The sequence below is a fragment of the Microchirus variegatus genome, assembly GCF_963457635.1.
Source record: "Microchirus variegatus genome assembly, chromosome: 8".
Lineage (NCBI taxonomy): Eukaryota > Metazoa > Chordata > Actinopteri > Pleuronectiformes > Soleidae > Microchirus > Microchirus variegatus.
Window position 1 is genome coordinate 28779332 of NC_139809.1, and position 25883 is coordinate 28805214.

The window sequence follows — 25883 nt, forward strand, 5'->3', positions numbered from 1 at the left end:
TTTGAAAGTGGAAAACAGATATTTTTTACAACTCAGTGAAAAACTGAGGGAGGGAAGCGCATTTTCTAAAAAATACTACTGCTATTCTAGCAATACAAAGCCAGATTCAAATCGGTGAAGTATCCCTTTCAGTGTGCCAGAGACCGTCTGAGTGAAAGTGCGTTTCCCCTAAGAAGCAGAACGGTGTCATGTTTGTCTACTGGGTTTTTGGTTGTTTTTTTAATTTTTTTTTTTACCTCCGGATGACGCCTTGACGAAGCCGCCAGATGATATGTTTCCACTCCCATGTTCTGGCTTGGAGAGAAGCTTTTGATTTCCAAAGTATCGTGTGAGCAGAATCTTTCTCAACTCGTTTTCCTGCGGAGGCAGAAATCATAATGTTAAATCTGTATTACAGTCTGGGAGGATACAATCCTCAAAAATAGGAAATTCCCATTTTACCAGATCTGACAAAGTTGCATTTTGTGACATACAAAGATAATATCCAGAGGGACAGACTGATCAACTAAGATCCATCCGATCATTCCTCACAGCCTGAGCAGATTTCATCTCGATCACTATCATCCTGTGACGCTTTTCTTCCTTAATCAGAGCGATGACTTGTAAAATGACAACCCTCTTATCAACAAAGCAGTCAGAGTCTCTCATTAAGGAGCATGAAAATAACAGCACTCTGCAATGAATAGATCCTGAGCTTTTATGAGATGCCTTCAGCTGACAGCCTAGACAGGGAAAAAGAAAAAAAAAGAAAAGAGAAAGAGCAGACATATTTGGGTTTGTTTTAGTTCGTGAGACTTTCCTTCTTTCTTTTTCTTTCTTTAAGATTGAGTGTTCTTGAATGTGTCTCGAAAAACACAATTATACATCAACTTAGGGCGCTTTCACACCACTAGTTTGATTATTTGATCCGCACCAGGCAATACAATTGTTATTATGTAACATGTGACTCCAGTGTGGTCCGCTTTCACACCAGCAAACAAACCAAAATTGGCCCGATTGATGTTTCATCAATGTGTATATATCTTCCGGTAGAAAAGCGCCAAATTTGACTCACTATCGAGCAACACGTTCACACATTGCTACTTGCTCTGATCTTCGTTTATTACATTCTCTGTATTGGCCATTTTTGGCAAAATATCCAATTTGAGAATGAGTTGCCACTGCGTCTGGAGAACAATCTGCTGATGCACTGGAGTCGCCGAAGACGTATAGTGCGTCATTTCAGGCAGAGGAGACGCGCTGTTTTCACGAATGTGGTCGTGCTAACTATGAGACGAAGATTGCTCCAAAGACCTACAAGGTAGGCTATGTCCATGGCATTTACTGCAGAATATGGTTTGGACCCGAGTTCGCGTTCTCACCAGAGTCTGACATTTGGTGCGGAGTCAAGCGGACCGAGACCACCTCTTTTTGGCGGTCTCGGTCTGCTTGATTTGGTGCGGACCTGAGTGCGATTGATGCTTTCACACCAACAAAAAACGAAATGAAACTAGAGTTTTTGGTTCGAATGGATCGTTTGGTGCGCACCAACTGCTGATGGTGTGAAAGCGCCCTTAAACCGATGTAAACCAGACCAGGAGTTGTATTATTGCATAATGAGTAAACTGAAAATTGACAATTACAATCAGGAGATAGATTGTCCCAAGAAAAGGGAAAAGTTTCCTTTTACTACACGTCTTACTGGCGGAAACTGTAGTTTCTATCTCACACGCATTTTGAATCTCTTGTGACATTTGATGCAGAGGAGTGGAAATTAGATGAGACAATGTGAGGAAAGAATCTCCCTATGATGGCTGTGAAACCACGAGAGAGTGATGGATGGGTGCATTGTGCTCATCACCACCTATGTTTACTTCATCCAATAGTAGGAGCATTGGATGAAGGACAGAAGGGGAGCGATAAAGAAGGTAAGGACAAGGTGGTCAACATCAGTTTCTATGGAAACCGGACAACTCAACACGGCCTTGTTATTATTGATCACCAGAGTGGCAGCGGTGAAGAGATGGATAAACAGAATGAAATAAGGGTGGAGCAAAAAATAAATCAATAATAAATAAAGAAATAAACCTGTGGTTTCCATGGAAATGTACTACACACCTCAAGTTTTGGTGTTACATTGACTCACTTTCACCTATTATCTTTAGACTGTTGGTGCAAACCAGTGTTAAAAGTTTTATTTAGAATTTTAATCGGTACTTAACAGTCCCCGCAAAAATGAAAAACAATCTAAAAACAACACTTACACCCCAATTTGTATTGACAAAGTCTGTTAATGAATAATCAGATAATGAGGTTTATGATCAAAATAAATAAACTCTTTCATGTTGTAATGCTAACTTCCTATGCCTGACATACTGTATATTGTCAAAAGGTTTGAACGTTTAATCTGATAACCAGCATCGGTCTGACACTGGTCAAAATCACTGGATCGAGCTTTTGCGTCTCTCACAGCTCGGCGATTGTTTCTCTTTAAGTGCAAGGAGATACTTCCCCCAACCTTTTATGATGTTTGTACTTGCACTGTTCACCCATGCTTCTGAATTGATGTACTTTGTACACTATCTTTCTTTCTATAAATATCAATAAAAAGACTAAAAACAAAAAAAAAAGGAATCCAGTAAATATCATGTGATTGCTTCTCTGACCAAAGGCTATAAAAAAAGAGATGTGCACCATCGCCATCGTGTGACTGTATCGGGCTGAAGGTCACATTGTCATGCAGTGGCTAGCATTGTTGCCTCACAGCAAGAACGCCTTCCTGTGTGGAGTTTGCATGTTTTCCTTGTGTGCACGTGGGTTTTCTCCAGGTTCCCTAGGAATTGGCTCCGTATGGATGATAAAGCCATAGAAAATGAATGAATGAATGTATCAGGCTGAAATTAATATTGCTAGATACTCAAGGTTGAGATATCGGTATTGTTGAAGAATAAGGGTGAATTCCAATTCCTTGCTTAACCCTCAATCTCAAAAATGTGCGCGCTCCCTCTAGTGCAAGTGCTGTCCCGATTCTCAGAAAAATTAAGTTGAGGGGCAAGTTTAAGGGCTGCATCGCCCTCAATATTGAGATTTTCCGAGACCACCCTTGGGAGCAAGGGCTACCTCGAAAGCAGCGAAGCGAGTGCGATACAAATGAAGTATTTTCTTTGTTAATAGAGATATAAAAATGATGAAAACCATTGTATTATCTTAGTTTAGGCCCATATTATGGATTACTAACGTCATTGTTACGTAACATTTATTTTTATTTTACGATCTTTTGTCAATAGCCTTCTTCTTTTTTGGAGTTGACAGACTGGACGCAGCTTTCGCGTTATTCTGCCCCCTACAGTCTGAAGACGTATCTGCATTTAAGGGGTGTCCCATTTCTAAGTGACAAAATAACCCTCGACACTTGGTTTTGAGGGCCAGTTAAGATTAAGGGTTGAGCTTGAGGGTTAAGATTGAGAAGATAGGAATTGGAATTGGCCCTAAGTGTGAGTGAGAATTGTGAACGTCACGCTACTATTAAAGCTGATGTGAAGTGCTAATAGGTATTCAGCTGAATATGACTCATTGGTGTATCAGTTTTTGTAGGTGTTGTTTAAAGTAGTTCCTGCTTGCAGTGCATGTCTGGTGCATTGCGAACGTCATGAAACTGTGTGGTAGACACAGAAACTGAGGTTTCATAGATGATCCGCTCACTCGATGGTTTATTTATTTATTTATAACAACGATCCAAAACTGCACGCTTCAAAACAGGCCGTGATTTATTTGACAGCCAGAGATCTGATAAATTAGGGACCTGTGTGCCTTTTACAATGCCGGCCCGATCGAGACAAAGTTCAGCAGAGGAGCCTCGAACGAAAGCACAGCGACGAGCAGAGATGTAGCGAAGCACGTGTAGCCGATGCTTCCTGTGTCAGTAAACACTCCATCTCATCTGCAGTCAGCAGAGACGCTCGTCTGCCTGCACTGTCTGGCTGAGCTGTCTCCCAAACACACACACACACACACACGCTCAGTTCTTGAACTGAAGGTGAGGATCTACTGAGCCAATCTCATTTTCACACACATGCACACACTCACACCAAGTGCAAATACAAACTCAGCACCTCACCCTGTAAGGCAGTGCGTTCGCTTAGCGATTATTGAATCGTGTTTAAACTCATTGTTTCCCCTTCTTGAGACAAAGGACGGCGTCGGTTGTGCACTATTCTCAAACACACACACAAACAAAAGAAACACTCTGGTGGGGGAAGTTGAAAGAGGGTGTGGGTGACAGGTTTTTTTTGCCTTTGCTCGCCCCGCTGCAGTCGGCTGGTGAGAGGAGATGGAGAGGAGATGGAGAGGAGAGGAGAGGAGAGGAGAGGAGAGGAGAGGAGAGGAGAGGAGAGGAGAGGAGAGGAGAGGAGAGGAGAGGAGAGGAGAGGAGAGGAGAGGAGAGGAGAGGAGAGGAGAGGAGAGTCATCTGAGCCTGACTCATAGACTTGCTGCTGCATTGACAGGAAAAACTCCCATCAGGTGATGTAAGAGCCACGACAAAAAGACAGAGCGATGGAAACAACAGAGGTTGAGTAACTGACATAAGTAAGAGAGGGTGGAGAAGGAAGGAGGTGACTGCTGAGGGGAAGTGAGGAGAGAAGGAGGAAAGAAACAAAACAAAACATTGCAAGTAGCAGAGCGTCGCGGTGATTTTAAAATGTGCCCCGGCACGCCACACTGCGGCTCTGGTGTCCAAGCTGGAGACGAGCTGCCAATCCTCACCTCCAGTACCATCGCACTACACTCCTCCCCCCCCAACCCTCCCCCCCTCTACTCTGCTCCTCTCCCCCTCCCCTCCCCTTTTCCACACCCCCTTTGGAGTTGTGCTGTCTGCAGATTTTGCCAAGTCTGGAGGGCTGCAAAGAGAAAAAAGACAAAGACACAGCCTGCCCTGTGCTCCTTTAGGTGGTCTGAAAACTCACACAGGCAGCGAAGGGCAGCACCAGCTGTGAACCAAGAACGACAGTGCCAGAAACAGGCAGGGGGGTGGGGGGGGAGGGGTTGGGGGGGACGGAGCGTTTGAGCCGCTCAGGTCAGACAAGGTCAGCTAAAGCAGAGACTGGAGCCACAGAGGAATGGAGCGCTGTGTTACCCAAACAAAGTTCAAATCTGTAGGGCTGATATTTTCTTCTGTGTTATTTTTCTCCCACGTCAGAAATATGAGAGGACATCTTTAGCAAATAAATGTGAAAACACCGATCAAGTGCACTATGACACGAGTCAAGTTTCTCCGCACGCCATGTGAGAGCCGGGTATCATTACTGCAGCAGGAGGCAGCATGTAGACCACGGCAGAAACTTCAGTCAACACACTTTGTTGAACACTTTATTTCTGAGCATTACGTATCATATACACAGGGTCTCTGCAGGTTTCAACAAGTCAAATTTAAGACTTTTTTAAGACTTTTTTCTTAGTTTAAGACCCATTTCAAATCCATCCCGGCAAAAAAGTACAAACGACTGGAGCCACAAATCGTTGGACTTGCAATTCACAAAATTCTCTCTGCTGCTGATACGTTTTCTCTGCTATGCTAAGCTGTAACACACCGTGGCGCACGTGCACAGCACACTAGCTAGTGGCGCTCGATAAATTCTCACCGGGCAGCACAGGTGGCCTACTTTAGTTCCGTGTTGTAGTTATTGTTGTTATCGCATCCTCAAAAATAGAAACATTTCAAAGCGAGACTGAAGTTTTTGCATGTTTTAAAAACAAAGTAACGTTAATGGATTTTTAAGACCTTTCAAAATTGTACTTTTAATGAGATTTTAGGAGAATTTAAGACATTTTAAGGCCTTAAATTCAAATGATTGGATTTAAGACTTTTTAAGACCCCGCGGATACCCTGTATACAGTGTAAAACATGTTATGCTATGGCTGAGTCCAGTGGTCTCTCAGGAAATATTACGTTTGAAAAAAGGAAGGAAAATGGAAAAGCTTCTGAAATGTAATACTTTTCAGTGAATGCAAAGTTTTCTCACCAGAAAAGAAATCACAAAAATCACAAAACCTATACCGTCATATTAGCTTAGCATATTAGCATATTAGCTCCTATGTAGCTAAGAAGTGATGAAAAGTGTTACGCCTCCTCTGCATGAACGCCTTAGTAGATTTTGAGCAGTGTTTAGGGTCGTTCCCCAGTCCCTGCACTGGCCCCACAGCCCCACAGCATGATGGAAATGATACCAAATTTTACTGTAGGTAGTAAGTGTTTTTCTTGGAATGCTGTGTTCTTTTTCCACCATGCATAACGCCCCTTGTTTTGCCCAAATAACTCTATTTTAGTTTCATCAGTCCACAGCACCACAGTATTGCGTACCATCTGTCTGACCCTGTCTGAACCTCTCTGTGAAGGGCATAGGTAGAGTATGAGATGTCCTTGGAGAATGTTGGAGAGTTTATTGAAGACTGTGGTGCTGATTCATCATTCATCATTCATCATTTGATAATCTGGGCTCTTGACTGAACTGACAGTTTACCAAACTATGCAGAGATCCAGTAGTGGAGGGGCCTTACCACTACAGCAGACTAGAGGAGGAGGTGTAACTCCTGGGCAATATCAAAAGGTTCAGAGCTTCGACAGGAGGTGCAGCCTCACCTTGGTACAGATGACTTCCCTAGAGGACCTCCTTCACACTAGATATACGTACTGTGAGTACCAGCAGGAATCAACATCCTATGGTCTACTTATGAATGGCCACTGGTGAATGATCACCATAAGACTTGGGGTCAAACATCATCTCATCAGATTTGTTTGTTGTGTTGAGGATATGCTGGTGTTTGTCACACCACCGTGAAGAAGCGGTTAATGGCAGCCTTGTACCCAGGGCCAAAAAATTACAGTGGTGCAAGCATCTGACAGAACTCAGCATGAGAAACATGTGCAGACGCACGTATCATGTGCTGCCATTTATGCTGTTTTCAAGCTGCGATTCCACAGCACATAAAATATACGTTTTAACTCAACAAGCAACCACAGCAGCAAAACAAATTATGCTCACATGTGAGAAAAGGAATTAGCAGAGACTTGTTTCTCAGGCCACCAGGAAACATTCCAGGTTTCTCCCACTGCATGTTTCTAAGACTGTTAGAATAAGAGAAAGACCTTTCAATAAAAAAGTTTTTTTTAAGTTACTGAAGTAACGCAACAACTGCTTGATAGACTGATGGCCATTCTTTGCCCTCAAGGAATGAATCCACTTAACTTGATCAATCTCCTGACTTTTCATCAGGTCACAGTTGTCACCAATCTTTTAAAATAATCCATCATTGACATACGTTCATGGATCCCACATCGTTTATCCTAAGAGCGTACGGATCCCTTGATCTTTCCTTTCGTGCACATCACAATTTATGTTATTTTGGATGAAATGTCTAAAACACCATTGGATAGATTGTCATCAAATATGGACACTTTGTTCCTCTGTAAACTGTAATCATGTTGTAGATCCCTCACCTTTTATTTGGCAAATTGTCAGGTCAAAATGTTGCCATTCTGACACAATAATTCAACAGGTTTTGTTAATGTGAGCTGTTGAATTCAGTACCTAATTTTATTACAGCAGACATACACACACGCGATAGAAGCACTAATTGAAAAGCTTCTCCCTGAAGTTCAACAGAGCGGCTTCAAGCATTGCCGCAACTGCAATGTGGATCCATTCCTTTGCTTCGTTTGCATTGTATGCATCTAATTTTGAGACAACAAGCTTGGTCCAGTCAGATCACATTATATGCAAATCATACTATGTAGGCTGCAGCCATCAAATCACATGCTCAAAAGCTACTCAGACAAGGCTGTTTGTCAGAAGACATGCACCCAAGAACGGTGGACAGAGTGACTGTCACTTTAGAATCATTAGCAATCATTGCTACATCGTTAGTCATGACAGACACTGCTGTGCTAAAGCAACACTAACACATTTGAATGTGGCAAAGCAAAGTGCGATGACTAGCCTGGCCAATGCCAAGACAGCATCTCAATCAGTACGAATATGAAAGGTCCCATATTATGCAAAATCAACTTTTTTAATCATTTTAATACTTATTTTTTGGGACTCTGGAGGCCCTACCAGTCGCCAAAGTGTGAAAAAAGATGACTCACTCATGTTTTTGTGGTCCTCCTCAGTCTAAGTACAGGAGATAAAACACGTGATGTTGACTTCCGCGCTCATTGGGATGTCACAAGGTATTAAATTCCTGGAATTGTTGTCTCGCAGAGCTCCGCTTTGTCCGTAAAACACACGCAAGAGTGCTGGTGAGGGCAACCGTGTCCAAAAACCGGAAATCCGCGAAAAAGTTCTATTCTTGGCTCTACAGTGCAGCACAGAGTGCTACACAAACTTCCAGCCTCAGAGGATTTATCTGTCCAGTGGATACATGTTGTATATGACGCCGATGTGCCTGCTAGAGCCTGCTAATGATCACTTTTCCAAATGATTACTGCTGTTAGCTCCCAGTAGCCTCTGTGGCTGATGTCATTTCCTGTACCTTGAGTTTCGTTTTACTTTTTTTTTTTAAGGTGGATCTAAAGAGATAATACTAAACAGAGCGTTTTGCAGGGTGATTAAACTGCTGTGGTGCTTCATCCCTATGGTTTTTTGACCAAAGCACGTCACAGACATGTTCATTAGGACACCAGGGAACTTAGTTTAACTTGGAGAAATAGGGTATAATATGGGACCTTGAAGTGGATTAAGATTGAATAGACCTAGGGACCATACAGACCAATGATCCTGACGTGTGACGTATGCAGAGCTGCGAAAAACAGGTCAACGAATGTGCTTGTTGTAGTTTTCGAGGAGCGATGATGACTATCTAGTAATGGCGTTTAACAACTTTATGCATGGGAGAGTGCTGTGGAGAAAGCCAATGTATAGAAACGATGCTAGACTCCGCTTCTATATCATAATCTAGTAAGACCAGGAAAAAAAATTCCCTTTTTTAGGAGAAGTTGGCTGAACAAATTGCGATTATTTTGACAGGAATTGCGATTGCAATATGATATCAGAATCACATTTTCATTCATTTTGTAAGAAACAAAGATGTTCTCTTCAGTCTGTAGAGTAAGATGTGAATAGATCAGGACAATAGGGAATCTAAAATTATATTTTGACACACATTTTGGCTCAAACAAATACCGCGCCTCCGTTTGAAAATTGCACAAAGCTGTATTGCGATTTCGATTAATTGTTCAGCTCTAATTCTGTAGTTGGCCAAAATGTCGTCCTTGCCAGGTAAGTCTGCAGAGCAACATCAAATTGCTGGCAGACTCACCTACACTCTTAGAAATAAGGGTTCCAAAAGTGTTCTTCTACACGGTTCTACCTGCAACCTTTGTTAACACTAATGGTTCCAGTAAGAACCATTTTAATCCAGAGAACCCTTTAAAAACCCCTTTCCTGAATAAAGGGTTTTAAAAGGGTTCTTGGTAACACTCTGGGTTCCAGGTGGAACCTTTATAAAAAAGGTTATACCTGGAACCAAAAACGGTTCTCCTATGAGGACAAGCCGAAGAACCTTATATGGTTCTACTTAGCGCTTTTATTTCTAAGAGTGTAGGTTCATCCAGGTTATGTCATGATACAAAGAGACAGGCACTTAGCAAGATGTTTTCTGACTACAAACACTACAAAAAGTGTCAAATTATATGAAATTCAACAATTAATGGTTGATTTCCTCTCATATTATTTTATGGAATTCTGTTTTGACTATTTTATGCATTAGCAAAACTAAATGCTCGAAGCAATCCATGCAAACAAGATGCAATTCATCCCATCTCATCATGTGCCTCCTTAGCGCTGGTGAACAAACTCACATGCAGCCGGCCACATTCAAATGACATGCTGTGGGCTGTGTCCAAACACTTTTTCACAGTCAGTGACAATCAATCTCATTTATAGTGGCCATTAATTTGTGACATGGTTCTTTTTCCTCAACATCCCTCTTTCTTTCCGCAGCGCTAGACACGGAGCAGTGATGCTTTTGGTCTAAGGGCATTTTAACACTAGGTACAGAGGCCCAGTCAGGGCACGAGCAGAGACGTAAACAACATGTGCTATTCCCCCATCGCTATGGAAACCAAAACAACACTCAGCCAACAGACACCTGACAGATAGATCAGGAGAAATGAAAGCAAGAGCGAGGAAAGATAACCTCATGTAGTAAAAAACGGAGATGACTAATACATTTTCAGCATGAACCCAGCCAACAGTCAAACCACAGTCAGTGGTGATCTCTGCCTGACCCCCGCAACCTGTCAACGCACCTGAGCCATGTCTCACTGTTCCCATCAGCAGACAGGGAGTCAGGGGAAAAGCCTGCATGACGAGCTCACGCGGGGGAGTCTGACATGTTGCATTTACATGTGTGCATGTGATGCACTTACCGACGAGAGGGCGGTAATCTGTAAATCTGCTTTGCTTTGGGCAGGTGGTGTGAAACATGGCAAGAATGACAGGCAGGAAGGGGCGAGAAGAGGGTGATGGACAGAGAGAGAGAGAGAGAGACAGACTGTGTGAATGACAGGGGCGAGTGTGAAAGAGGGGGAGGAGGGAGAGTGTGAAAGAGTGTTTGGTATTACATAAGTGGCTTTTCAGCTTTCATGTACACAGGCATGACAGTACATACACAGGTATGACATGTGATCACAGAATGAACACACGAATAGCTGGTGACTGTTGAAATTGTGGGTTATGGGACTTCAATGTGTCATGATTATACATTGCGATTCACAATATCATTGGGATAAATGTAAACGTATGCTTTAATATAGTTATTATTATATTATAGTTATTTAAGACTGTCCTTAATCTCATTTGGTTCATTTACATAAGGAAACAGATGAACTAATGTTTGTAAAGTTACAAAAAACATTAACATTTAAAAGCTCATCTCAAATTAAAATTAAAAACATTAAATATGGCATAAAATATTACAAAATGATGTAATGTTAGAAAACCATGTTGACAAATACATATTTTTTGTGAATGTATTAAAGGGAAAATGAAGATTGTGAGTTCCTGGAATGACTGGAAAAGTGGCACTAAAAAACGAAATAAATCGCTAGGACTGTATGTTGGTGATCCACAGTAGAAAGCATTTTCACATGAAATCGGTTTTTCATTCTTCAAATATGAATTCCATTAAATGATTAAATCCAAAACAAAAGTACATAAAGGAACTTTCTGCAAATGTAATATTTGAATACCATGTGTTGAAAACGTCACAGCATTAAAATAAATTTCACATCTTTTTCCCCAAAAGACTCAACTCATCCAAGACATTGTGATGGTAAGATGATCAGAAACATTATTAAAGGTTGAGTGTATAATGTTTTTTGAATTGTTGTTTTCATTAGCATAGAATGAGACCTTTATATTTACATCAGGGGGGGTCTGCTCTCGTGAGGCTGCCATGTTGGACCACCGTGTTTTTAAACGGACAAACTTATCACCTTTTGAGTTTTTGAAATTGTGAAAGTATGAGGTGACAAATATTCCGCCTGCAACTTCACCTGCGAAAGTTGCTAAATCGTACACACTGTGCCTTTAAATGTTTCCGCTACCTGACAGTCACAACAAGTTAGGCAGAAAAATAAGAGTCTCCTGACCGGCAACCTGAGTTTGACCCAAACAAACAAAACAGCAGTGCCTCTGTGAGACGAGAGAGGAGAGAGAAAATAATCCAGGCAGGCAGACAGAATGTGATAGACGGAGACAAAGCACGGAGGGGGCAAAAAAGGAAGAGAGGCAGTGGACAGAAGAGTGAGAGTAAGGAGGGAGGGAGGGAGGGAGGGAGAACGTGATGGTACACGTGACGCTGGCTCAGCCACTGCAGGCTGTTACGTAAGCGCACCCCCTGCCCTGTCTCCTCATGGACTGAGCAGACTCCGCTTTTCTCCAATCCCTCACCCTGCAGCCGCTGCCCGCTTTTCTTTTTTTTTTTCCTTCCACTCACATGGCTCCTCACATGGCTCCCTCACTCCCCCCCTCCCTCAATATCACTCTACCACCATTGCTTTCTCTCACTCTCCTCCACCCACCTATTGCACCCCAGGGGAGCCACCAACCTCTGCCGCCTATGTGCTGTCACTCTCTCCCTCTCTCTCTCTCCTTCTGTTTTTGTCTGTCAGCCTCTCCCTCTCTCATTATTTCCATCAGCCGTTTTCTCTCCATCTCCTGTGCAGTGAGGCTGCAGCACCACGCTCAGGGCAACGGGGGAAACTGACAAAGAGAAGCTACAGATGCATGTGTGAGCACACTCACTCACTCACTCACACACACCTACACAAGCTGACATCTCACATAACGTTATAGATCACTGTCTGGCTTCGAGAAAGTGCTGAGCTGTTTTCTTAGAAAAGTGACTGTTTTTGAATTCCTCTGCTCTTCAGTTGAATTTTTTGCCTTTTGAAAAAAAACAAACAACTTGGCTGACTGGCAAGTAGGGAAAACAAAACTCCTCAAGTTGCTGTAACCGACACCGGCTACTGACTACTATATTGAGAAAGATGTCTTGGCAGGTTCACTAATGCAGTTGCACGGAGAAAGGCAGTAAAGGCACGTACACAGAACCACTGACTGACTGAAATAGAGACAGTGACACGCACACGTCACACTTTGTTTCAAGAATTAAGCCTCCATTTCACTAAAATTAGTGGGTAAGTCCAATTGCCAGTGGTTGGTGTGTTGCCAACCACTGTTTTTTCATCCCGGCATCATCTGTACATAAAATACAGAAAAACAACCACACAATAACAGAGTTGTTACTATTCCGTCGCTCGTCTTCTGATGGTAAAAAAAAACACGCTGCACGTCTTTTAACCGGCACTCGTATTTGAGCACATTTCCCCCATCATTTTAGCTTCACTCCACTGGCTGCCCATACTCTTAAAGGGGAAGTAATTTATAGTTTATAGTGCCATCTAGAGGAGAGGCTGAAATTTACAACAAAGAACTGCTCCTCTGCTCACCCCCTCCCTTCCCTGAGCGCTACGGTATCCTCAGCCGGTCAAATGTCGTCCTCGTCGTCTTTCTCCGTGTCAGCAGATGAGGTTCGTGAGGCGAGGGATGGGCGAGCTACCGCGGCCGTAGCAGACGAAGCGGAGAGAGTGGAGGCGGGACTTCCGCTACAAGTAAAGAGACGCTTGATTTGTTCTCTCGCGTTTGTCCTTACAGGCTCCGGTAGAAACCTGGCGTCTCACTGCTAACAGCGGCAATGCAACCGCGGCCCGCGACCATGTTATTTTACATGACTTTTTGAAACACTACGAAAATGAAACAACAACTATTATACAGCAACTAGACAATGCAGGAGCACATAATATGTATAAAAAAGTGGATTTTGGGTAATATAAACCCATAAATACTACACAGTGTCCCTTTAAATTAGTGGGTAAGTCCAATTGCCAGTGGTTGGTGTGTTGCCAACCTCTGTTTTTTCATCCCGGCATCATCTGTACATCTGAAATGTGACGTCACACACTAGAAGAAAAACAACCACACAATGACAGAGTTGTTTTTTCTCGTATTTGAGCACATTTCTCCCATCATTTTAGCTTCACTCCACTGGCTGCCCATACTCTTAAGGATTAATTTGAACATTTTTGTATTTGATTTCTAATCCCTTAATGGCCTTGCCCCGGTACGACCTCTCTGAGCTGCTACACCCTCACACACCTATACTGTAACTCAGGTCAGCTGATCAGCTGCTCCTGAGTGTGTGAGAGACTTCACACAAGCTCAAAAAGGACTGTTATTTTATAAGTTTTCATGGTGGTTTATTGTATGGCTGTTACTTTAACCAATGTTTTATGTATTTTAATTTATTTGAGTTGTTTTTTTGGGGTGTATTTTATTGCCTCGTGTGAGCTTGTATGCCTTTTAGTTATTCTATCTGTTATTTATTATTCTGTACGGCACTTTGGTCCGGTGTCGTTGTTTTAAAGTGCTTTACGAATAAAGTTGCATTGTACTGTTCTGTGTATTTTACTTAGGTCCATTGTTTATACTCAACAATGAAATTCAAGACACAAATATTGAGCGCAATCCCAAGGTGTAGAAAGTGAGGTTCCCTAAAACATTCATGGCGAACGGCTAAGCTCACAGCTGAAGATGAATCTCAGTGTCGTGCTGAAAGTGAATCAGAATTCGCATCCCTACGAAACATTTCCCTAGAGAAAATACGTTTAACCCTTCTATTGCCAATCCTTTCGCATGCGTACTTCTCATTACCGTAATCCCTAGACAGTTTGTGATATGTAGGAAATGAAAAAAACTATGGACTGGCGATCTGTCCAGGATGTGACCCCATCATTCAGTGTCAGCTGGGATTGGCCACAGCACCTCCATGATCCTCATGTGGAGGATGAAGCGGTAGAAGATAGAAAAGAAAGAAAAGCAGAATAAATAGAGCTTTGTGCCCATATACTTGTCATTACGGTAGCCCTCAGGACTTCCGTGGAACAACCACGTTTGTGACGTCAGCTTCTCAGTACCGTAAAGCGGTTAAATAACTGCTCGGTATAGAACGAGAAAGTTATCTTTGAAAAAGGGTCAGAAGCAGCTGACTCATTGAACATTTTTTTGACAATTCTAGAGTCATAAAATCATAATAAATCCAGGTGGCCTGATTATCATGATGGTCATAAGAGGGTTTAACAGCAGAGTTCATGTTTGTTTGTTTTTTACTAGTGGGAATGTGCATTCCTGGCATCTTCAGAACCCTCCTCTCACTAGAGCTGCAACTAACGATTATTTTTGTAATCGATTAAGCTGTCGATTATTTTTCTCGATTAATCGATGAATCGCTTGGTCCATAAAATGGCAGAAAATGTTAAAAAAAAACATTGATCAGTGTTTCTCAAAACTGGAAATTACGATGATCTTGAACGTCTTGTTATGTCCACAAACCAAAATGATTCAGTTTTAATGATTTCTTTGTTTATGTGGAGCAAAGACTGAGAAAACATTCACATTTAAGAAGCTGAAACAATCAGAAATCTTGTTTTAATCATGAAAAAAGCTTCAAACCGATTAATCGATTATCAAAATAGTCGGCGATTAATTTAGTAATCGATTAATAAACGATTCATCGATTCATCATTTCAGCTCTACCTCTCACCCCGCCCTTTCCCAAAATGGCCTCCATAAAGACCCTTGCCATAGTCATAAATAAAAGCCATATTCTAAGGCTACGAAAATGAAACGATTTTTATTTCATAGTAGTTATATACACTAATATATACGCATTTACTTTCTGCCAGTAAACCCTCCCAAATGTTGCGGACTGGACCTTTAAATGGAACAAAAGGAGCTCTGTGATTTTCTGATGAACACCGACTGAATTCTTGAGTTCAGTGAAATCCCCTGCATCTCCAAAAGTGATTACAATGCAAACCCAACTTTTTTTTTTTTGTGTGTGTTATTCTTTGTCCGTTACCGCCCACTCCTCCTCTACTGCACACCGACCTACACACACACAAACAACCACCACCTTCAGTCTCCTCTACAAACTCTTGTCATTCACTTCCAACTCTCTGGCTGAGAGGTGGGGGGGGGGGGGGGGTGCAGCAGGAGACAGTCCCCCCCCCCCCCCCCCCCAACACCCCAACACGCTGCAGTATTGATTTGTTTGTTCAGTGCATACCCCTCCACACACACACACACACTCTCTTTCTTCCCTTCCTTCCTTCTCCCTCCGATTCTCTATCTCAGTGTGAGTGTGTCCTCAAGTGCCTCCCTGCCTTATGTAAGAGAGGAAGGCCCACAGCATACTGATGAAGGGGAGTCTGGGCTCTGGGCCGACAGACCAGGGAGAAAACAAGGACTGCACTGCACTGCTGATCGGTGCACAGCACTGCTGCTGGCACACGAGGACAGGAAATACATCCACAGCAATGTGATCGGTGAATTGTAGAATCCCGAGCAGGGTCGGGTACTCACAGATTCCTGAAGACATTCCTTCTTGTCCAGCATCTCCCTGAGTGTCTGCAGGATCTTGATGCACAGCTTTTCCTCTTTCTCCATAAGCTTCTTGGTGTGTTTGATAAGCCTGGCGGAGTGACGACAAGTGCTCTGTCATTGACCATGGTTATGCTGCTGATGCAGTCGCTCACAAGTGACAATCAAACCAATATTTACAGGTGAAATCTCCTGTTCTGTGGAGGTCAGACAGCGTTACAGTGCCCCTGGAGGTTTGATCAAGTATTACATATAACTATTGTGCATTTTTAATCTAAGTATTTTTCATGATAACATTAATTATTTGCAATTTTGTTTCTGTTAAGTTTCTTCACTTCCATATTTTTTCCAAAACCTCTTGACTTATTGAATAAGTATACCATTTCTGGTAGTAAGAACGCTGCTATTCTTCTCTATGGTGTGCCACAAGGTTCAGTGTTGGGACCATTCTTTCTCTCCCTGCAAACGCTTCTCTTAGAACTCGTGTCAGCCGACACCATTTTTACCATACCAATATCCATTTTTACGCTGATGACACACTGTTAGAGATGCGCCATCATCAGACCTAAGAATAGTCAACTCTTTAAATAACTGCGTCTCACTCTGTCACATGAAAAAAAAAAAAACTTCCTTCAGTTAAATTGAACAAAAAACTGAAGGCATTGCAGATTCTGCCATCTACTGGCTCCCTGTGGCAACATGTCAGGCCGACTCACTGGAATCATTTTATCTGGTTTGAGTTGAACAACACAGAGGCATTTGTACGTGATAGTATTTCATCCCAGCTGATCCACTTTAATAGTCTTTACTTGCCTGATTTTAAAAAGCAATGGATCAGCTACAGACACCAAAACTCAATTGCTAGTGTTTTAACTACAACTAAGAAATATGATCATGTCCCTACCATTTTAGCTTTGTCACACACTGGCTCCCAGTCTGTTTTAGAATTTAAGATTGTAGTGATTACTTTTCGGGCTCTCGGTTTCTGCCCGTCATACTGTATATAGCTGACTTTTAGTACCACATGTGCCTGTGTTTATGTTTTTAAATTGTATTTCTGCCTTTATACACTCTATTGGTTTTTACGTAGGGAATTATTTACATCCTGGCTAACACGGTTTTGAGCAGTGACTCACTTGGACATGAATGCTCCGCTCTCACAGCGTAACCGTGCAGCCTCTGGAAACAACAGCTCTGGGCTGTAAAGAACATCCACCAGCACAGAAAATTCTGCCTGAACCTTTGGGCTGAACTGCTCCTCCAGACAGGACACGACGCCCTGTACACACACACACACACACAAAGAGGATCAATGTCATGACCTGGAGAAAAAACAGAGACATAACCACGAAATAAGCTCAAAAACTCATGCTACAAATTGTAGCCATGCTGTGAATGGCTGCAGCATCTTAGTCCATGCACCTGCAGCTTCTCAATGATGTTCTTGTAATCGGGGCCGCCCAGTGGCTCCTTGCGTGGTCGTGTACGAGCAGAGATCCTCCAATCCTTGGCTGCCCGCTGCACCATGTTGCTGTGGACCTTGAGAGACAAAGTGTTTACTTGACTGTCCAGGTCCACTGGGATGGCTATGGCCCGTGCTTTAGCTGTGGAAGACCATAAAAAAGGCAAATGACAGCGTTTTATTTATTTATTTATTTTTTATATTCAGAGGGAAAACAGAGCCAAGACACCTAAAAACTGATTGGACAATGCTTCAAAAAAAAAGCTTAATCAAAAGTGTTTTTACTTGAAGTCATTAAATGTTTTTTGTCTATCTAAGAGCAACACTCACCCACATCAGCCAGTGTTTTGATACAGCTCTCAATATTAGCTTTCTGAGCTGAGTTGATCCAGATGCAGTTATAGATCCTAAAAGACGACTGAAGCAGCTTGATGAAAATAGACTGGTTTGTCTGTAAACAAAGAGGGAGATTGAGTGTTTTTAGGTGCATCGAAAAGTGTCAAAAATCATTTATGCATTTATTCAAGGTTTGGATGTGCCATGAATGGGCCTCCCTCTGTGAACCTGAGGGTCACAGGAGGAAAACATTACCTGAAGGTTGGAGTGGTTGACAGAGAAAGGTGAACTGAAGAAACTCTTGATAATGGCCATCACTATCTCTGTCACGTACTTCTCCAGGGCCAGATCAGCATGGTTACGGTCTGTTGTTGTGTTGCATACCTTAAAAGCAAACATCCACAAATCACATCAGTTTTAAATACACTTGCATTTTGTGAAAAGATTTAACTTACAAACAAGGCCGTGTGTATGTACTGTGTCATTAGTAAAACATCTGGCATACATTTTAGACCTTATTAACAGAAACTTACACTGGACATGTCCACCAGGAAGTTGTCAAATAGTTTCCAGATGTGGTTGGAGGTGTAGATCTCCTTCATTTCCACCTCAGTGTCCACGTAGCAGTGATTCACAAAGTTCACATAAGCTGTTTTCACCTAAACATGAAGGAAGTGACGCTCGATTAGCCAAACATTGTAGAACATTTTGAACACAATCCTATTATATTTCAAGCTATGTTATCACTTGCTATGTTATCATTTTCCAGTAAAACTGTTGAGCGAGTGTCATAGTCATCATCACATTTTATTATCCCACAAGGAGAAATTTGGAAAAGAAAAAGGAAACATCATCGAAAAAGACCAGTACTTCATACAACATGATACAAATCAAAGGAGAAAAAACAAAAAAACATTATATAGGATAACTTCTTATTATGACCTAGCCTAGGCAAAAACCTTCATTAATTTCTAAAATGCTGATTGAAATCAGCTGAATGTCGCCATTACATAACCATCTGAGGGGGGTGAATCCATAAGAACACGACAGATAAATGTCAAAGAATATAAAGAATACAATGATTGAAAGCCAATTATATTATAAGAGTGCAGTCTTTACATTTCAACATGGCAATAATTTTGATATGTGGAGGAAATACTAGGAATACACCGAAAATTCAACCACTGAAACTGACCAAAAAGCCATTTTCGATTTCAACCGAAAGACTTTTATTACCAAAACAAAAATGATGTTGTGATGACTTATGCGAGAACTGCAGCCAACACGGGCCTGTCTATTCTCACTTCGAGTCTGTCCAAGATTAGTTTGGAACACCAATAAAACGATTCCAACAAGATGCGAGTACACGGTGGAACAGCACCTATTAAATGCTGGAAAGTCTCTTTGCGCAAAAGCGAAACTTGGCTGCAAACAGCGCAGATTATTAACTTCCTGCGACATTCACATCACACCGGAGAACATTCTCTCTCTTTGAGCAGTTAACTAAAGAGATCGGCTCATCTGATGCATCTGTTATTCCCTTAATTACAGCGCTAAACACAAAGATTGAGACCACGGGGTGAAAACAATGAAAAGTGCGCTACTAGGATCCACTCCGATCCCCTGCACTTCATCAGGACTGTACTCGATCCTCGTCATAAAGATCATTATTTGGATGTGGGAATAAAGCTGCGCGTAGAGAAATTATCCAGTCTGCCTTGGATAAGAAGAGACCGCTTGGAGACGGAGGACCGCATATCGCTGGAGCAGTGTAAAGAAGAAAAATGGCCATCTGTCTTCACCAGATGAGGGGCACGCTCTATAATATAATATACTATAATTGCAATGCATCGACTTTAGTGAGGTAAGTACCCGCAGTCCCAAACATAACAACAAAATTAGATACCAAAAAAAACAATGGTACAGAATAATTTTGTACCAATGTTTTTTTGGTATCTAAAAAGAATATAAATTATTATACAATTATTGGCATAATAATTTCTTTCTGTGTTTCGGTTTCAGCCAACCATTTTCATTTTGGTGCATCCCTTGGTAATACTATAGTGATTGCATCCAATTCCAAAAACACTTTTGCAGTGATACCTATAACTGTTCAAGTAAAAGCTTGGTAATGAGAATTACTATAGGCTACCATCAATATAATACCATCACATTCAATTTGTGATTAAAATTGATAATTAATGTTGAATTTCATCCACCCTCATATTTTTGCAATTTTAGGGTTGATAATTACTATAGAAATAAGTTGGTATTAACTTTTCCTTCCTATGATTTCTTTTTTTTAACTATACTATTAATGTTGTTACTGTACCGTAATGGGACCAGAATGGGCAATTATAGTTATAAAAGTGCAAAAAGCATGGATTTAATTGCTGTGCATTTACACTACCTCTGGTATACAGTTGACATCATTGACAACTTTGACTATGTCGTCCAGTGGCAGCAGGGAGTTGCATTTCAGCTCAGTGTAGACGTTCTTGCCCTCGGTGCAGGCAGCCAGCAGCTCCACCAGCGTGTTGTGATAGGCCAACGATCCGTCCTCATCTGTCCGCTCGCGCTCAGAGCCCATCATCTGCAGCAACACCGGGAACGAGGAGCGGTCGTTGTAGAACACCAGCACGTCCTCGCCTCCGTTCACCAGCTGGACACACAGAGGAGGAACCCAGAGATGTTAGACGTGAATTCAAGGTTTCACTGGGATCCTGCCACCATCACTATCACATATAGTTGATATAAAGAACTCAGTTATTTGCTTCCATTGGCTAATATTCCTTAACCATGACAAATACCAGCATGTGCTACAAAGAGTTTTTAAAAGCATTGGGAAAAAAAATCCTGATCCTGATTTATTGTAATGTATCATGTTGCATTCAATTCACCTGGAAAAAAGCTTTTTTTCAAGATCATTTTCAAGATTTTTTTTCAAAACACAAAACAAAGCATAACTAGATTAACAAAATAAAAGTGACATATTTGCTTCACTCAAATAGAGGTCTAGATGTTTAAGTATCAGATAAAAATAAATAAATAAATAAATAAAAAGTATCTTTTTTTAATTTACATATTAAGTGCATTATCAAATGTTTTATATTGCACAATAAGGATGTACTGTATGTGTGCTTCTAACCACTGCCGTTCAGCAAAAATTGACTTAGTGACTTCACCGAGATAAGCAGTAGGCAGAGAACAATGTAAAGCACTGGTCATCACAAAAGAAGGACAAGAAGGCAAAGGTGGATGATGTAAACAAAGAACAGCTGTACATTATTATGGTAATGTTTGCTTTCACGCTAAATCAAGGATGTTGTCGTTTCTTCATCAATCCACACATTCCTTAAATGTGGTTGGCCAGAGGTTAAAATACAAATAAACCGTCGAGTGCGTTCTCACCTCGGTCATTACTTTGTCCTGACATTTCTTCACATACTTCCCATCAGCTTTCACAATGGTCTGCAAGAACCTGAGGTACTGCACGTGTCGTCCGTGCGTTTCAATGCAGTGGACAAAGTGATGAACCACTCGGTCGCTGATTTCATTGCACAGCTGGTAGTTGTTCATGAAGATGTGACGCATCGTCTCAGCTTCCAGCAACTGGTGCGGGGGAAAAAAAGAGGCCAGAATTCAGACAGAGACAGAAGATTGGATTCATTTTCACAGAATATTGATTCCTTTGTGTGACAGAGAAACGACAACAAAGAAAACAGTCTGAGACGTCATATTACTTTTTCTACTGACAGGCTGTTGTTTTGGACCCTGTATTTTTCATTATTGATATAATTCTGCAGATGCCTCTATACACTGCACTAGAGAAAAGGGCATTTGTTAAAGTTGGACAAGTCAGCTGTAAATAACTTTTAGTACTTAGTGTGACATAAAACTGACAAAATAAACACAGATTTTCAAATGAAAAAACAAATGATAATTAAATGATACCTCATTATAATTTAGCAAATACACTTTATAAGTCTATATCTTTTGAAAATGTGAGATTCAGGCAAGGTTAGCAAACAGTCTCTCACATCTTCAGTGGACATTTAACACATATAATATTGTTATAATCTATTATTGCCGCCTTTTAATTACCGCTCATCGTGTGATAATTCGTTCCTTCTGCTCTAAATCAGACACACATTCACTTTCAATCTCTGCCTGACACTGAATTGCAAAAATGTATTAAATAGGTTCAATGTTTACACAATAAATGGACAGAGGGCCAGTTGCGTATGTGTTTGAACACAGTGTCACACGGAGAAATGTGTTTTGTTTTCTCAAAGGTGGCAAGGACATTTCATACTTAACGAGAGACACTAAAGTGCTGAACTCCTAGGGAGCTGAACTCCTAGGGAATGACAACATTTCTGCATTAACCTCTTCTTCACGGTTGACTTTCAAGAAATACAAGCAGAAATGTTGTCTTACCTTTGCTGTTTATCAAAACAAGTTATTTCCACCAGAACAAAACCACTTCTAATGAAGAACTAAACTTTTCAGCATGCTTTGGGAACAAATCCCGGTCTGATTGATCATTACAGAACGGCATTAGATCGTTCTGATAAGAGAAGGACGAATGTCCGCACAAATGCGTCATATGCATTTATGTCCTTTTGACTCACTAATGAAGTGAATCACATGCATTTGGATACCGGGGTCTGATTCTACCGGTTTAAAACGAGCTGTCAATCACCCTAATTGACCAAGGTAAGCCAGAGCTATGGCGCTGCGTAACTGAAGATGCTACAGAGCCACAGAGTTGTTATTACGCACCGCACAGGGAGCATCGATTTACAGCGATACATCATACTTTTTTTAAATGGGTTTTTAATAATTTGGTACCTAAGAAATATCTGTACCAAAAGGGATAACACCTAGACATCACTTTACTAAAACCTCTGTAATTTCACTCTGCTTCATTTCAGCAGCATCAGACTTTGCACAGCTCATGTCCACATGTTGTTACATGACATCCATGTGTTTTTAAGCTCCTACTGCATATTTTAAAGGTGATATTTGATTTAAAATGCAATATTTTTTTAGGCGAGAGAAAAAAATCCTTCAGTTATGCTGTGTTCCAAGTGCATTTACACTAAACTAAACTAAACTTACACCTCTGGTGGAATCTCACAAGTGTTATCTTTATTTTGATACCAAGATAATCCACATAGAGCTTGTAACTGCAGAGATTTACTGTATTTAGTTTGGGCATGTCATTTTAGAGCAGGGACTCCAAAAAGAGGGTCAGGGAAGAAGAGGTTAACCACGTCTACTTCAAATTTCTGGCACCACGCAAGAAAAAAGCTCTGCACAGATTCACAGATTTATTGAAGCGGTTACAGCGTAACAACTGTATATACTGTGAAGATATTTCTTAACCCTCAGTCAGTCTTTAGCTTTAATTAATATCATTTATTATAAACATCCTTAGGACCACACAGTGGAGCGCGTGGCTAGCACTATAAGAAGATTGCCAGACCCCTCTGTGTGGAGTGTGCATGTCCTCCCTGTGTGTGTGCACACAACCAGGAGAAATTGTGTGTGTGTAATTTCTCCTGGCTGTGCGGTTTCCTGCCACAGTCCAAAAGGTTAATTGAACACTTGAAGTTGACCGTGGGTGTGAACGTGAGAGTGAATGGTTGTTCGTCTCTATATATTTGCCCTGCGTTGGCCTGGCGACCAGGGTCCAGGGTGTACCCCACCTTTCGCCCTATGTCAGATTAGCTCCTGCAGGCCCATGAGCTTCATGGGGAGGACAAAGCGGTAAGCATTCAATGAATGAATGAATGAATGAATGAATGAATGAATGAATGAACATCCTTGCCTGTAAGAAGCTTGGTGGAGTTGGTGCAAACTAGTTTGTTTAGAATCAGCTGTTTATCGTCTGACAAAATGTTCTTCTCATACGACCCCACAGCAGCACAGTGCATTAAAAAAAAAAGTAGAAGCTCAGCTTCAATTGATTATGTGACGGCACAGCGTAGATTTTTTTCACTGCAGTGGCAGTGGCGAGGTGGTGATTAGATAAATGTGGCAAAATCGTCTCTTACAGGGAAGCTCAGATTCTTTGGGAGCCGATGCAGGATGATTGGAGGAACTGTCTGAAAGTGTAGAAATATACAGGACACTAGAGCCTTTTCTGTCTCTTGGGATTTTGACTTTTGGAAGTGAAGTCTAGTAACAAACAGCAGCCCGTTGTGTGTTATTTGTTTGGCGATATAGCCCAATTTCCATTTGTACATATTATACACTGTAAATAAAACCAGTATTATTATAGTATTTTCTGGTTTCAGATTTACATAATTATCGCATTTCCCTGTTCCAGTTGTTTGTTTGTTCATTAATTTTTATCCTTGGTTTGGTCATTTGGGGACACACTAAAGGAACGGAGGGCAGAATTTATGTATAAATAACTGGGCCAGAAATGAACTTCCACCATTTCTGTCTTGATGTAGCGTATGTGCTCCTAGAGGCCAAATCAAATTAATTCCTTTAATTTAACTCATCACAGACTCCAATGTTTTTTCAAAATTACCAAACATATATTATGTGTTTACACCTGCTGGACACAAATTTCAAACTCCTTATTGACAATTACCTTTTGTTGCGCCACATTTATCCGTCTATAAATCCAACCACTGGCATATTTCTATCTGCAAAGCCACTTTGGGTTTATAACCTCCTAAATAGGCTCCTTCATTCTTCTTATAAATGGTGGACATTAATGCCTTAACTGCCAGGATTTATTTTTATTACATGTTCCACAACTCTGGACTAAATAAGGAAGTTCCACTTTGCTGTTCCATGTGCTTGGAATCTTTTGTAATAATGTTTTTTTTTATTTTGTCCGTCTGTCACGCCATTAAATGCACTGCTGCACGCCTTGTCCCAGAACCCTCTTTGCAGACTTTCCTGATTAAATAACGGTTACAGTAATAATAAAAATAAAATGTGAAAAGAGAGGACAGTGATGGGAAAGTGAGTGACGTACCCCTGGAGTGAGGAAAAGGTTAAGGTGCTTGTGCAGCAGAACTTGGTTCTGAGGATTTCCTCTGCAGAAGTTCTGCAGAAACGTATGAGCCAGGGTCATGATCTCGTTCATCTTCTCATCACTCTGTTCAAAGGCAGAACCAAACAGAAAAAAACATAAAGGTGATTAAATATCAGACATCAAGAAATATAAAATCATCATTAAAGCCATCATTTTGTTGGCTGTTGTTTTTTTTGTGGTGGTATTAACTTTTTTGCATATATACACGAGACATTGAAAAAGGTGTTAATACATGCTTAATGATTACTAATAAAGGGCTAGTATGCTACTTATATACATTAGTAAGCACCTAGTTAATGGCGAATGTGTGTTCCCTAATCTAAAGTGTTATTATCAATGTAATGTTGCCCAAAAGGGTTTGCTCTGGTTTGTTAGCCACCCTCATCTCAATCTCTTTCCACTTAGAGTTAAGGGTGAATTCCAATTCCTTGCTTAACCCTTAATCTTAACCCTCAATCTCAAAAATGTGCGCTCCCTCTAGTGCAAGTGCTGTCCCGATTCTCAGAAAAGTTAAGTTATGGGGCGAGTTTAAGGGCTCTATCGCCCCTCAATATTGAGGTTTTCCGAGACCACCCTTGGGCGCAAGGGCTACCCAGAATGCGTTGCGTGTTTTCACATAAGAAAGATGGCGTCGAAAGCAGTGAAACGAGTGCGATACAAATTAAGTATTTTCTTTGTTAATAGAGATATAAAAATGATGAAAACCATTGTATTATCTTAGTTTATGCCCATATTATGGATTATTTTTATTTTTTACGATCTTTTGTCAATAGCCGGCCGGTGCGGACAAGTGATCGTTAGCTATCGTTTACCCTTCAATAAGTCGTGGTGTGTGGTAACTGTCAGCTGAATATGTCCGTGGTTGTGGTATTTGTATGAGTATCATCTTATAACTAACTGACAAACTAATAACTTGACTGAAATAAAAGAATAAATAAATAATCCTGACGTAAATGTGTTCTTCTTCTTCTTTTTTGGAGTTGACAGACTGGACGCAGCTTTCGCGTTATTCTGCCCCCTACAGTCTGAAGACGTATCTGCA

The 25883-nt window shown here is 41.2% G+C and overlaps 1 protein-coding gene across 1 annotated transcript in view; it reads right to left on the reverse strand.

Moving 5' to 3' along the window:
• itpr2 (inositol 1,4,5-trisphosphate receptor, type 2) overlaps nucleotides 1-25883 on the reverse strand; it is a gene marked incomplete at its 5' end in the record, with an annotated part of 102712 nt that overhangs the window by 30333 nt on the left and 46496 nt on the right. Inside the window, 10 exons of the mRNA XM_083893470.1 lie at nucleotides 237-357; nucleotides 15963-16071; nucleotides 17117-17259; nucleotides 17403-17584; nucleotides 17773-17893; nucleotides 18034-18162; nucleotides 18312-18437; nucleotides 20189-20440; nucleotides 21190-21390; nucleotides 24782-24904. Coding sequence (XP_083749596.1) covers nucleotides 237-357; nucleotides 15963-16071; nucleotides 17117-17259; nucleotides 17403-17584; nucleotides 17773-17893; nucleotides 18034-18162; nucleotides 18312-18437; nucleotides 20189-20440; nucleotides 21190-21390; nucleotides 24782-24904 — 1507 coding nt within the window. The remainder of the gene's footprint in view (nucleotides 1-236; nucleotides 358-15962; nucleotides 16072-17116; nucleotides 17260-17402; nucleotides 17585-17772; nucleotides 17894-18033; nucleotides 18163-18311; nucleotides 18438-20188; nucleotides 20441-21189; nucleotides 21391-24781; nucleotides 24905-25883) is intronic.